At 40.4% G+C, this 13,653-nt stretch overlaps 1 protein-coding gene across 5 annotated transcripts in view; it reads right to left on the bottom strand.

Annotated features, from left to right (window-relative positions):
• The window catches only part of KIDINS220 (kinase D interacting substrate 220), a 110,064-nt gene extending 97,000 nt beyond the window's left edge, over positions 1–13,064 (bottom strand). For 4 of the 5 annotated variants that reach the window (XM_075201469.1, XM_075201467.1, XM_075201468.1 and 1 more), the window contains exons 1-2: positions 12,941–13,040; positions 2,116–2,256 (exon numbers count right to left, since the gene is read on the bottom strand). In XM_075201469.1, the coding sequence (XP_075057570.1) occupies positions 2,116–2,223 (108 nt within the window). In that variant the 5' untranslated portion in view covers positions 2,224–2,256; positions 12,941–13,040. Of the gene's footprint in view, positions 1–2,115; positions 2,257–12,940 lie in introns of all 5 variants that reach the window. The other variant, XM_075201466.1, reaches the window with a different exon arrangement.
• Positions 13,065–13,653: the final 589 nt, after the last annotated feature.

Consider the following 13,653-nt stretch of genomic DNA (forward strand, 5'->3'; position numbering starts at 1 on the left):
AGCAATTTTACCCAATAGCCAACATGACAGGAGTGGAATTTCCGTGTCCGTCTCACATGATAATAACTTCTTGTGGTGTCAGCCCGTCACACGGACAGTACAGAAAGCAGCCTCCATCATAGCTCTGTGAAGGCTAACCATAGCTTCTACACTTAGATCTAATAAGGTGCATTCATGGTCACTGCTTCATCGTAATCCAAGAGACTGATGAACACAGTTATGTCAAAGGTCCCCTAACCAAATCCTAAACATTTAAAAACTGGAGTATAGTAGATGGAGGAAGTCGGTTGCTTATGGAGAGGTACAATGGTAAATGTTTAAAACAAAGCATAGGTTCACAATGCTGAACTACCAAATTATCACAGCATTCCATGGGCAGCACGGTGGCTCAGTGGTTAGCACCTCTGCCTCTCAGCACCTGGGCTCATAAGTTCGATTCCCGACCATGGACTTATCTGTGTGGCGTTTGTATGTTCTCCCCGTGTTTGCGTGGGTTTCCTCCAGGTGCTCCGGTTTCCTCCCACACTCCAAAAACATACTGGTAGGTTAAATTCCTGCTATTAAATTGCCCATAGTCTCTCTCAGTCTGTCTATGTGTGTGTTAGGGAATTTAGACTGTAAGCTCCAATGGGGCAGGGACTGATGTGAGAGAGTTCTCTGTACAGCGCTGCGGAATTAGTGGCGCTATGTAAATAAATTGTGATGATGATAATTCCATGGTAATTTTGTAGGTTACCATGATACTTTATCATAAGGGTTATGGCTCCAGCTGTTGTGGAACAAACTATGTTGGGATTTAAAGTTGTAGGTGGCAAACCATACATAAGGATCATTACCACCACATCAAATTCTAGATATAAATCACAATACCTCTATATGTTTGTGTATAATTTAACAAACTATTGGATATTATATATACTATTGGATATTATATATATATATATATATATATATATATATATATATATATATACACACACACTTATTTTGAATAAGTAGTGCTTTGTTTCACCTATTTTTCTATACAAGCTATAAAAAAAAAAAAAAAAAAATCATGGATATAATGATACTCCTTGAGGGAATTAAACAAAGCAAAACAAAAAGATAAAATAAAAAGTAAAAGTGCATATTTGCACTTGGACAAATGTTGCAATGTAAGGGGGGTATTCAATTGTCCGTGGGTTCGAGCGTGGAAAAACTATTACCGTTAATACGGTAATCTCTCGCTGGAGCTGCGAGCTGAAATCCAGCGAGTAAATTACTGTATTAACGGTTTTACCGCGCAGGATGACCGTTATTACGGCAATCCTGCGCGGACTGCAGGATTTTCGGCAATCCCACGGACAATTGAATATGCCCCTAAGAGTGACAAAAGCTTTATTTTGACACTTCCCTTCTCACCTCTAAATCTCTACTCACATTTTAAATTTGTCCCCTCAGCAGTGTAATATGGCTTTACCAATGTTCAAATCTGCTCCTTTCTTGCTTTGCTTCTAACTGAGGCCCCATATAATGTAACATATTATATGCAGAATGACTTCTCTGTATTTTTTGAAGCATATAAGAACTACTAAGAATTATTACTTATACAAGAGATAAATGTTGCAGCCACCTTGTAGTCAAGTTATCATATAACACAACTAATCATATAACACACGGGGGTTACTAGATCTGTCAATCCTTTCCGTGTCCGGGCCGGGTGAGGTTTCCTGTGTTGAGTCAAATTAAGCCGGTTTTACTAGATGGCGATGGAGAGTCCCTATAACAAATATTTCCAGCACTGATATTTGACCAACGAAATACTCAGACAAGTGAGCGTCGTTCTATGACAAAACATGAGGAGTTGTACAAATGATCCTTCCCAAAATATGTAATGCTGGAGAATAGTGCTGCACACTTATAGTGACACTCTAATCTGCAAGGAGGGGACCAGAGAGGATCAATCACTTACCAAAAATAATTTGTTCATGAAGATCTGTTTTTAATTAAAGTACAGAAGATAGCTGCTCTGTATGTAGAAAGTAATCCCAAATCATAACTCAAATTAACTAAACTGCTTCTACCATTTCAGCAGCTCAGAAGAGATTTACGCAGACAAAATAAGGATTTAAATACCTCATTTCTTTCATCCACATCTTTGCATTTTTCCAGGAGAGTTTTCAGCGCAGCTATATTGCCCTCTTCTACATATGATAGGAGGTTCTGATTGCCCAGGCTCGCCATGGTCACTGTTTGGGTCTAGAGTCTCGGAACAAGCTGAGGAGAAAAGACAATGACATTTTTGTTTATTATTCTTAATCAAAGTTGGACATCACGCAGAGGGAGTGCAATAACATGAGGAGAAATTAACTCAGTAAAGAAAACAGTGAGTGTGTTGGTTATAAGTATGATCGCCAAATCACTACTCTGGTGTCTGGTATTAGAGAGGAGCCTGCTTCTTCTCCTATCGAATTCTTAGCCTCTTGCTTCCAGCTTGCCTGCATTCTCTATCTCCTACCATGACACTGCCCCAGTCATATACAGCGTTGTCATATGGGTGAACAAATCACTGTTCCCACAAGACCAGCACACTTATCTCCTGAAACAACCTCTACTGTCAGCACTCGGATCATCTGATTGGCTACAGATTGTTAGAGAGTCTTTGGAAAGTATGTACAATATTCCATAACAATTACACTGCTTTCCCCAGAAAATTTTGCAATCCTGGTGGCATTACGGAGTAGTCGAGTGTGGACAGTTGTAATACTTTGCAATAATATTAAAATATTAGGAGGTTATTGACCACACCGGGCAGGACTGGTGTCAGTGGTGTAACACACACTGCTGGCTGTAGTGCTCACATGGTGCCTGTTCCAATACGAGAAACAATGGTTTGTTCTATAATAATAGGACTGTTTTGGGCTCCAAGAGCTGGGTGACAAGTAAAAACAGCCGGATGAAGCACCTGAGAAATAGGTGCTGGAGATTACTGAATTACCAGACACACTTTGCTGGTGAAATTTTTTGAGTTGTGTACAAAACACTCTATGGAGACAACGTGCACAACACATACCAAACATGACCACTAGACAGGATCAGAATACAATTAAGTGAAACTTGATACAGACATAGGAACTAATTCAAATCCAGTTTATCGTGGGAGAAAATTAGGATTTTACCGATTTTACCATGCAAAGTCTCAGCCCATTGATAAACGATATCATAGCCTCTCCTCCTCTCTGATCACCTCAACCCATTCCAGAATTCAAGACTTCTCCCGAGCTGCCCCCCTGCACTGGAATGACCTCCCACGCTCCGTCCGTTTGTCCCCTAACCTGTGCTCTTTCAAACGGGCACTCAAAACTCATCTCTTCCTCAAAGCTTACCAGCCTTCCACCTAACCCTCTCTCCACCTTCACTCTCTTCACTTCGCTCCTCCTCAATAGTGGGGAGCACTTGCTCCCCTCCTCCGACTCCCTTTGTGCCTGCCGTCTGTCTACCCTCCCTATAGGATGTAAGCTCGTATGAGCAGGGCCCTCCTCCCTCCTGTCTCGCTACCTTATCTTCTGCTCCACTTCAATATATTTGCCTTGCCTGGAGCCTCTGAAGTCTTGGTACTACTCATTTATTGTTTTGTACTGTTATTCCCTGTACGGTCCATTGTTTGTACTGTGTACGGCGCTACGGAAACCTTGTGGCGCCTTATAAATAAACGATAATAATAAATAATAATAATAGCCCCTGTAACTGCTGAAGGTAAGTTGTATTAAGTACTTCTTCCAAAATCTGCATTCAGCTAGTTTAATGATTGATGGCCCTGAATGACCAATAGTTACATGCACTAATCTAATATTGGCACTAGTTTACATGTAAACACTGCTATGAAGGATACATAATAAGCAACAGTCAAAGGTCAATAAAACGTTTGTCCTTCTGGCTGGTTGAGTGTTTCATCTATTTATCTATCTGCAGTATAGTGAATACAATTTATATTTTTGTGAATTATATCAATAGCTCTTTTATATAACACAAATTGTAGATTATCTTAATGACAGTAAGCGTGCTGTGTACACGCTTGTTCAGCAGGTTTCAGCAGAGCTTACTCATGTGACTTCAGCAGACCACTGTGAAAGCATTAATCCCTGTGCTCGCACACCTCCGCTGTCCCCGGGAGCGGCAGAGTATAACGCATGCACGATTTCCTGACACTTCAGATTAATACTGCAGTCTGTATGAACAACAGGCAGAGAGATCAATCCTCCCAATGACTGTACAATGGTTTACTCATGTTGTGTTTCATGTGAAATCAGGCTTGAGAAACTTCTGGAAAAAAAACTAAATATTTCTGAAGGAGCTTCAAAGAAGAAACAATCCCCCTTACAATCACAACTTTATCTCACAATATCAAACGGTTGTGGCCAAAAATACTGCCACCCTAGCACTTTTGTCAAATAACTCATAATTTTCTCTAAATACAAGTTCAAATTAGCAGCAGTATTTGGTCTCCACAGTTCTCTCTCTGATAATATTACATATTACAATATTTCCATAGGATGTTTGTTCCAGAACTGTAATGGCTTTTTTAGATGTTGTTTGGCAAACTCTAATCTGGTGTTCCTGTTTTTGTGGCTCACAAATGGTTTACATCTTGTGTTGAACCCTCTATATTCACTCTTGTGAAGTCTTCTCTTGATTGTTGACTTTAACACATATTCACCTACCTCCTGGAGAGTGTTCTTGATTTGGCCAACTGTTGTGAAGGGGTTTTTCTTCACCAGGGAAAAAATTCTTCTGTCATCCACCACAGTTGTTTTCCGTGGTCTTCCGGGTCTTTTGGTGTTGCTGAGCTCTCCGTTGCATTATTTCTTTTTAAGAATGTTCCAATCAGTTGATTTGGCCACACCTAATGTTTTTGCTATCTCTCTGATGGGTTTGTTTTGATTTTTCAGCCTAATGATGGCTTGCTTCACTGATAGTGACAGCTCTTTGGATCTCATATTGATAGTCGACAGCAACAGACTCCAAATGTAAATGTCACACCTAGAATCAACTCCAGACCTTTTACCTGCTTAATTGATGATGAAATACCGAGGAAATATACCACACATGTCCATGAAATAGCTTTTGAGTCGACTGTCCCATTACTTTTGGTCCCTTAAAAAGTGGGAGGCACATATAGAAACCGTTGTAATTCCTACACCGTTCACCTGATTTGGATGTAAATACCCTTAAATTAAAGCTGAATGTCTGCAGTTAAAGCACATCTTGTTTGTTTCATTTCAAATCCATTGTGGTGGTGTATAGAGCCCAAAATATGAGAATTGTGTTGATGATTTATGGACTTGATGGTATGTAAGCACTATGTAAACAGCAGAAAAAATGCTAATCAGTTGTGGGCAACATACAAGAGTTACCCCTATCCTATAATTATTATCCCTGCTAGTGAACAAGATGTTAAACCTCTGCATTTACAGAGTCTATGCAGCAGCATAAAACTAGACTGATTGGCCAGATCTACAACCGATTATATATATTATAATACAGGAGTACAAGCACTGATACGGTCACACACAGTCCAGCAGTCCGGAGCACTTTGTGTAAGAACAGCTCTTCAACATTCTTTATCAGCATCAAGGCTTGGACATATCTCTTCCTTTATTAGACACAACAACAGTGCATAGCAGGCAAAGCACTTCAACGGTTTATCACTGTTAAGTAATTAGGCCATTATTCTATTTGGTAAACAGATCTGCTATTCACAGTAACTAATTCCGATGAGAACCCTTAAACTGGCAAGATTTCAGTAGCTGTATTTCCCCAAAGTAAACGACATATGAAAAACATTTGATTACGGTTTCTCAGGAGTTCTAAAATGAAGTTATTCATTTTTATTCCTTCCCTTTTAACAGTGCATTATAGTCACTAATCCATTCCCTATGTAATTTTTACATTCTTTGATGATGTGCCAATTATTATTATGCATTAGGAACAATTATTATTTCTGTTCTCATCATTATTTGTATCCCAAGAATGTACTAGATTATTCATTGATCTTTAGGTAGACTCTACTCTGCATTGCCCATACATTCTCTTATTCCTCTGTCAATAGACCGTTTTAGACATAAGTGGTCCTAACGTTCAGTGTACAAAGACAACCACCAATAGCAGTCCAGATCTTTCAGATGTCAATCAGCACTGCTGGAAAATGTGGTTGGATGCTCAGGTGTGCAGTCGTTGTTAGACTTAATTATGCCATGCGGCTGGCTAATTTTGCAGATGGGTACAAAAGCACTTGTCATTTATGCAAATAGCGACTACTCGGCGATGAAAATTGCAATGTGCATGGTCTCCCAATCCGAAAATGCAAATGTTTCGAACTGGCGGGCGCAGTATGGAGAGTGGAAGATGGCAGGAAACCTAATTGAGCATTAAGTAGACACAGACCCACCAAAAAATAAAAATAAAAATAGTATAGCTATTAATCATGTGTTTTGTTTAATTTGTTTTTTAATTTGAAACTACCATCTATTCCAGTGTTGGCTAACCTGTGACACTCCAGGTGTTGTGAAACTACAAATCCCAGCATGCTTTGCCAATATATAGAAGTTTACTGCTGGAAGGGTATGCTGGGACTTGTAGTTGCACAACACCTGGAGTGTCACAGGTTAGCCAACACTAATCTATTCTATCAGCACGTGAGTTTTTTTCCCCGTAAAAGATCTGGCAAGCCAGGAAAAAGCGTCAATCCCCAGTTAGCTTTACCCTGCTGCAAGGTAGTAGGGGCAGAGGTAAACAATACATTGGCCAACCCCTCCATGCCATGTATAGCTGAGGCAAGCCAACAGATTGCAGCTCTACCTGCTTTATGCTCTCCAAGCTTCCACAGCAAAATGCAGGAAAGACGTACAGGTGGCGTCTGAACAGAGGACAGGAGCAACTAGAGGTAACCATGATCATGTTTATGTTTTTTTCTGGAGGAACACTTAACTGGCTACATTCTGGCAGATCCTGATCAATGTCTATTTTGGCTACTTATGTGGGTGACAAAATTAAGATCTTCTGTTTATTACAGCCGTAACACACAGGCATATGGTGGCCTAGTGGTTAGCACTTCTGCCTCACAGCCCTGTGGTCATGAGTTCAATTCCCGACCATGGCCTTATCTGTGTAGAATTTGTATGTTCTCCCGTGTTTGCGTGGGTTTCCTCCGGGTGCTCCGGTTTCCTCCGACACTCCAGAAACATACTAGTAGGTTAATTGGCTGCTAACAAAATTGACCCTAGTCTGTGTGTGTGTGTGTGTTAAGGAATTTAGACTGTAATATGCCAAGACATTCAGTGCTATCTGGTTCTCACGAAACACAAAAATAAGTGCAGATACACTCCACCCTAATCACAATGCAAACTTGTTCAGTCCTTCATTAACAAGTATTGTAAAACAGTTCATATATTCATCCCTATCTTGCAGAGATGTTAATGATGTAAGTAAGTATTTAGAGGACTTCTCCCAACTTAGAATTCGGTCTGTCAAGGAGATGGTATCTCCTTGACAAAGACCGCAAGGCGGTTGAAACGCGTCGGAGCGGTATGACTGATTTATGAAAACATTTTAATAGCTTACTAGAGACTGACTGCATGGCATAGAAGTGAAGAAAAGTAGCCCGGGACCAATAACATCTGATTTTTTCCCTATATGCGATAAAGAACATATCTCTGGTAGGAGTATTCACTCATTATTGTGATTTTATGTGTAGTTTTAATACATTTTGGAACATTTAAACGATATCACGCCAGATTCTGTTTATTTTTCTTTTGGAAATTGGAACTGATGTCATCCATGTTGGAGAGGAGATGAACAGCGAGATATTTGATATACAGGAATTCTAAGTTGGGAGAAGTCCTCTAAATACTTACAAGCCCACATTATTCTACAATCTGGTAGGAGTCAATCTTATATTACTACCACAAAGGTGATGGGGAGGTGCTTATTCCTTTGAAATAAACCACTTATGATGTGAAAAGATCATCATTAACATCTCTGCAAGATAGGGATGAATATATGAACTGTTTTACAATACTTGTTAATGAAGGACTGAACAAGTTTGCATTGTGATTAGGGTGGAGTGTATCTGCACTTATTTTTGTGTTTCGTGAGAACCAGATAGCGCTGAATGTCTTGGCATATTACTGTTATTTGATTGCTTTAGGTTGTATACCCTTTTTCCAAGATTTTGGCTGCAGTCAGGATCATAGAGCGCTGTGTTAGTGGTTACCAAAACCTCCATTTCAAGGAATTTAGACTGTAAGCCCCAATGGGGCAGGGACTGATGTAAGTGAGTTCTCTGTACAGTGCTGCGGAATCAGTGGTGCTATATAAATAAATGGTGATGATAATGATAGTGGTCTTGAGGCATTTTTGGTATCATACTGTTCTCTGTGTCCCATTCTGAACATGGGCATCATTTTCCATGTAATTAATACACACATTACAAAAGCAATTACCACTATCCCAGCAGCTTTGTCATTGTCCTTCCCTTCCAAATATACAGCATTTAGAGCACTATGTAGGGACAACCCCCCCCCCCCCCTCCCATATAGATAAGCAGTCCAGCTGCCTAAATACAATTTTACACATTCTACTACAACAATCTTGTGCGTCTAGCAGTGGTGACAAAAATGTCATTGCAATCTGGCTGTTACGTCTGCATTGTATGATAAAAGAAATGTGAATTGGAAATACACTAAATATGCAAAAATTGTGTTCATTCAATTTTAGGAGTTGCCTGACGCTAAAGACATAGAAATAAATCAGACATATGGAGGCAGAGGGGGACCTGCCATGCCATCAAACAAATCACAAACTCTGCAATAAACTATAGGATGAACTGGAGAACAATATATAAACATGTCATCACAGCGGAACTGTACGCTACTAAAAGTGATTAATAGCAAGTGGTAGTGAGAACGATGTCCAAAAAATATTATTCCCCAATGAATGTGTAGTCCACAAACAAAGTTTTATGACATATGATTTATTGACAGGCACCAGGCCATGTTTATATTCACAATAACCAATGTGGAACTTGTCTATCCTACCACTGTTATTCATTTATTGTCAAAGATAAGCTGCAAATAAAATGAGATGAATAATGCCACTTGCACATGCTAACTAATAAATTACCATTTTATAGTTAACAGGTAAAAGCACTAGGCCAAATGAGATCAAAGTCCAATATTTTTCATAAACCCTTTGCAAATATTACATAATTAAACAGTTTGCATCTGCAGGTTTATACTTTTTGGCAAATCAACAACAGACTCTTGCAGCAAAGAGCTAAGTAGTAGAATATTGGAGACTTTGCGATATAAAAAATACAGGAGCAGACAAACTACCAATCCATGCACTTGCTGCAGATAGATAAAGGGAGATGTAATTCAAACACAAAAACTACAGTGACAAGTTTCTGTCCTGTCTCTATAAATGCACAATGTAAAACATTTATAATGATCAAAAGTTGCCAAAGAGAAATATATTACTGATATAATGTAACCGTACTACGAGCTAGTAATAACAAGTCAGCACGGTGGCTAAGTGGTTAGCACTTCTGCCTCACAGCGCTGGGGTCATGAGTTCAATTCCCAACCATAGCCTTATCTGTGTGGAGTTTGTATGTTCTCTCAGTGTTTGTGTGGGTGTCCTCTGGGTGCTCCGGTTTCCTCCCACACTCCAAAAACATACTAGTAGGTTAATTGGCTGCTATCAAAAATTGACCATAGTCTCTCTCTCTGACTTGGTATGTGTGTTAGGGAATTTAGACTGTAAGCTCCAATGGGACAGGGACTGATGTGAATGAATTCTCTGTACAGCGCTGCAGAATCAGTGGCGCTATATAAATGGTGATGGTGATGATGGTGACGCATGTTGACAGCACCATCTTCAATAATGACCAGCATATAAATAAACTTTTATAGCCAGTGTGTAAGCCAACCCGAGTGACACAATATTGACTATTTATGGTTAATACTGCATCAGGTAATAAGAGTGTTCAATTATATCTTCTTCAGAATTCAGCTGGAAGGGATAAAAAGTTGACTTGTACTGAACAGATGTATTCTTAAGCTGGGGACACACTACAGAATTTTCCACCAACTTTTTATGCCGAGCGATTTTACATGCGATCGATGGTCCGATCGCTCGGTCCATGGACTGCATACACACTAGCCTTGTTTAGTACGATAAAGGGAAGAGCGGACGTCCCGTTAGCGACTTTTTACAGCCATGTTGTTGTGAGCAATGACTGTAATTTCTTACTCACTCTTGTGGATCGGTCGGAGGTTTATACACAATACACAATACACAACGGAAACGAGATTGGAACGAAAATATTAAACGGTACAACCAACCAAATGAGGCGACAATCGTCCATTTGGGCAGACTTTCGACCATCGTGTCACTGCACACACTGACCAGTCTTTTGAACGAGCGGTCGTATGTCGGCTGATTTAGCAGATTATTGGATGAAAACTGTGTAGTGTGTACCCAGCTTGAGTGGCAGAAGGACAAATTTATTTACTTTTAGGATTAAGAAGGGACAATGAAAAAGGTCAAGTAAAATGAGGTGAAGTAAGATTCACAAAGATTTACACTTTAAACAATGTTGATGTACATTGTTTATTCATCTCATGGCAGGAAATGTGAATTAGAAACTTATTTACAGTTTCCCTAATATGGTAAACAACAGTAAAGATCACTACATTGTGTAAGGCTGGGTACACACAACAGGATTTTCACCCAATTATCAGGCCAATCACACCATAAACGACTGTTGGTGTGATATCGCATTAGTGTGTACGCTCCCACGATCATGTTTTATGGTACCAAAGCAGATCGTGTGGTTTGATTTGATTTTATATCCGAACTAAAAATCTCTATACATGATGTAACACTGTCGGGCAAATGCTGAAGTCTGTACACCTTCACAACCAGCATTGTAGGCAGACCTCCATAGAGTTTACAGAGTCACAATCTTTTCAGTCGGTGGTTATGACAGATGAAGAGCACAGATCTGAAGACAAATGTTATAAAACATGTATATTGTATACACATGAATTGTCATGCTGATCGGGACATTGAGTAGTTGCAATATCGTTAACAATATTACCATAGGAAGTGTGTACCCAGCCAACAGATGTTATTAAAAGGTATAAAAGCTTGTACTTGTCTGCACAAGGACACATTTCTCTCTGCCTGAGAAGTGCCCACATTTCATGTGAATGCAATAAAGACTTAAAATTTACATTGTGTCTCATCAGATTGTGGCCCCACCACCATTAGTGCTATCCTGTGCCCCCATAAACACGGTTGTATCGCTCTTTCGACTGTGCATATGAGCTGCAATCGCTGGGAACCAGGTTCCTAACATATGCACTGGAGAGTCTGCTGCTAATCTCACCCAGCTTCCAGTTTGGTGAGTTCAGAAGGGGATATGATCTGGTCACCAGGGTGCATATTACAGGCACCATGGCAACGAGGGATTGTCCAGATAAGGATGGATATATAGGGATATCTGAAAAAAAAAAAAAACATTCCTGGAAACTGTAGCTCACAACTGATGTGGCTTTTTTTTTTTATCTTTTAACACAAAACTAGATCACTGGAAACAATGAGAGGATATAAAAAAAAACAAATACCAATTGCTTCTAGGGAGACCTAAGCACAGGAACAAAATCAAAATGTTACATTTCATTCTAAAAGTAATCAACTTGCTTTGCACATTAATTCAAAATTAATCAATTACGATACATAGGATTTCCATAGTATATCACAGAAGTCGGATATTTACAACACAATTTCACAGTACCATTCTCTAACCCTGATCTAAATTAAATCTGTACCCTTAGAAAGGTTTTATACGATGGGATGTGAAGATTTGCCCCCTGTGGTAGCTATGAAGCAGCCCATAGACAGGATTAGTACAAACAGCAATGCCATGTAAACCTAAGAGACAAAGAGCACAACATCATTCTCCCAGCCTTTGCCTAACATGTCACTAAAGGACATCTGACAAACAAAGCAAAGATACAGTTCTATATGAAACCAGCTCTGTATTTGTATTCTTGAACATAAACAAATCTGGATTTAGCAATAAAAAAATAAAAAATAAAATACTGTGCAACAACAGACCTATTACTGGTATGATGTATAAATAGATTTTACAAAACATAACCAGTTCATATAAAACATCCATCATAAGCACAGGAAGGACAAGATGAAGGATACAGGAATCTACCACGCCCAAGATGAGACACAGGGGAGGGGACAAGTCAATGGAAAACAAGTCATTCAGTGAATAGGCATGGGTATGTATATACTGTATAAGCATTTAAAGGCTTATAATAAAAGTGATGCACACATACCAAGATAAACAATACCCAACATGTACATAGATTATTATTTGATAATATACATATAAATTGTGTTACACTAACAGCACAAAACTGACAGGACGCTAGGATAGATTATACCATGGGACATCCATGCTGTAATGAATGATACAGAGGCAGACTAACAGACCAACTGGAATGTCGATATACCTCAATGCATGAATCACAAAGATTTAGTGGCTGCCTTTCAATACACTTTGTATAAGGATATATCCTGTATAAGGAGTGTGGATATCATAGGAGATAGGATGCATTCTACATGTACACAATGACAGGACATTATAAAACAGTAACCAGTAGCACCCAGCAATGAGCTGTCCCTGGCAGGTAACATGTATGATGCATGGATCTATCACTGCTGGGGATGCACAGATATCAGCTCCTCCAGCCCCAGCTTATAGGATAACTTCCATAGACCCATCTACCCCCAGCATCCCGGCTCCTGTAACATGTACATCAGATACTGAGGACCACATCATGTCCTACACCCCAAACATCATCCAATGCTGCTGTCTCACCCAAAAAAAACACGTAGATTCCAGCTCGCACCTGCTAAACGTCACTGTCCGTCTCCTCAGCAGGCCGCCATCTTGTCTTCCAGGCAGGGAGATAACAGACGAGATACAGACAAGTCACGTGATGTGGAAGGGAGAGGCGGGGCGGTCTGTGCAGGGACAGCCAATCACACCGTGCGGGAGGCGTGGTTACAGCATGATGGAAGCTGGTTACCCGTCCAGCGCTTCAGGCTGTTCCCATGGTAACTGGCACCAGCACTGGTCTGATCTATCAGTGTACCCAGCGTGCTGCCTGCCTGTAGCCGGCTGCTGCTTTATCCCGTTTACAGTTATCATGAAGTGGATCATGCCAGGGGCAAACACGGGATTTATAGAGGGAGGAGGGGGGGCTCCAAGCCTTGCTGCCAGGATGGGTATGACCAGGGGCAGGCTGTGCTGGGGGGAAAGGGGGCATCTTCCCCCCCCCCCCCCCCCCCCTGGTCGGTACCATAGTGTGTTAACTTGGGCTGGGTCACTGGGCCACCTGCATTTTCCCCTTTAAAATAGGCTGCTGGTTCAGGTCTTGCCCCCTGGGCCAAAATTTGCCAGCCCTCCCCTGGGTATGACATTCATACAAGTGGTGTAGCTATCATTTTAGCCTGTTCTAGGACGCGCTTCAACCCCTTTCCACGGGCAAGTAGTACCCTGGCTCCAATTCATATTATGCCACACAATAG

This window comes from Mixophyes fleayi, chromosome 3 (genome assembly GCF_038048845.1).
Source record: "Mixophyes fleayi isolate aMixFle1 chromosome 3, aMixFle1.hap1, whole genome shotgun sequence".
In the NCBI taxonomy this organism is placed as follows: Eukaryota; Metazoa; Chordata; class Amphibia; order Anura; family Limnodynastidae; genus Mixophyes; species Mixophyes fleayi.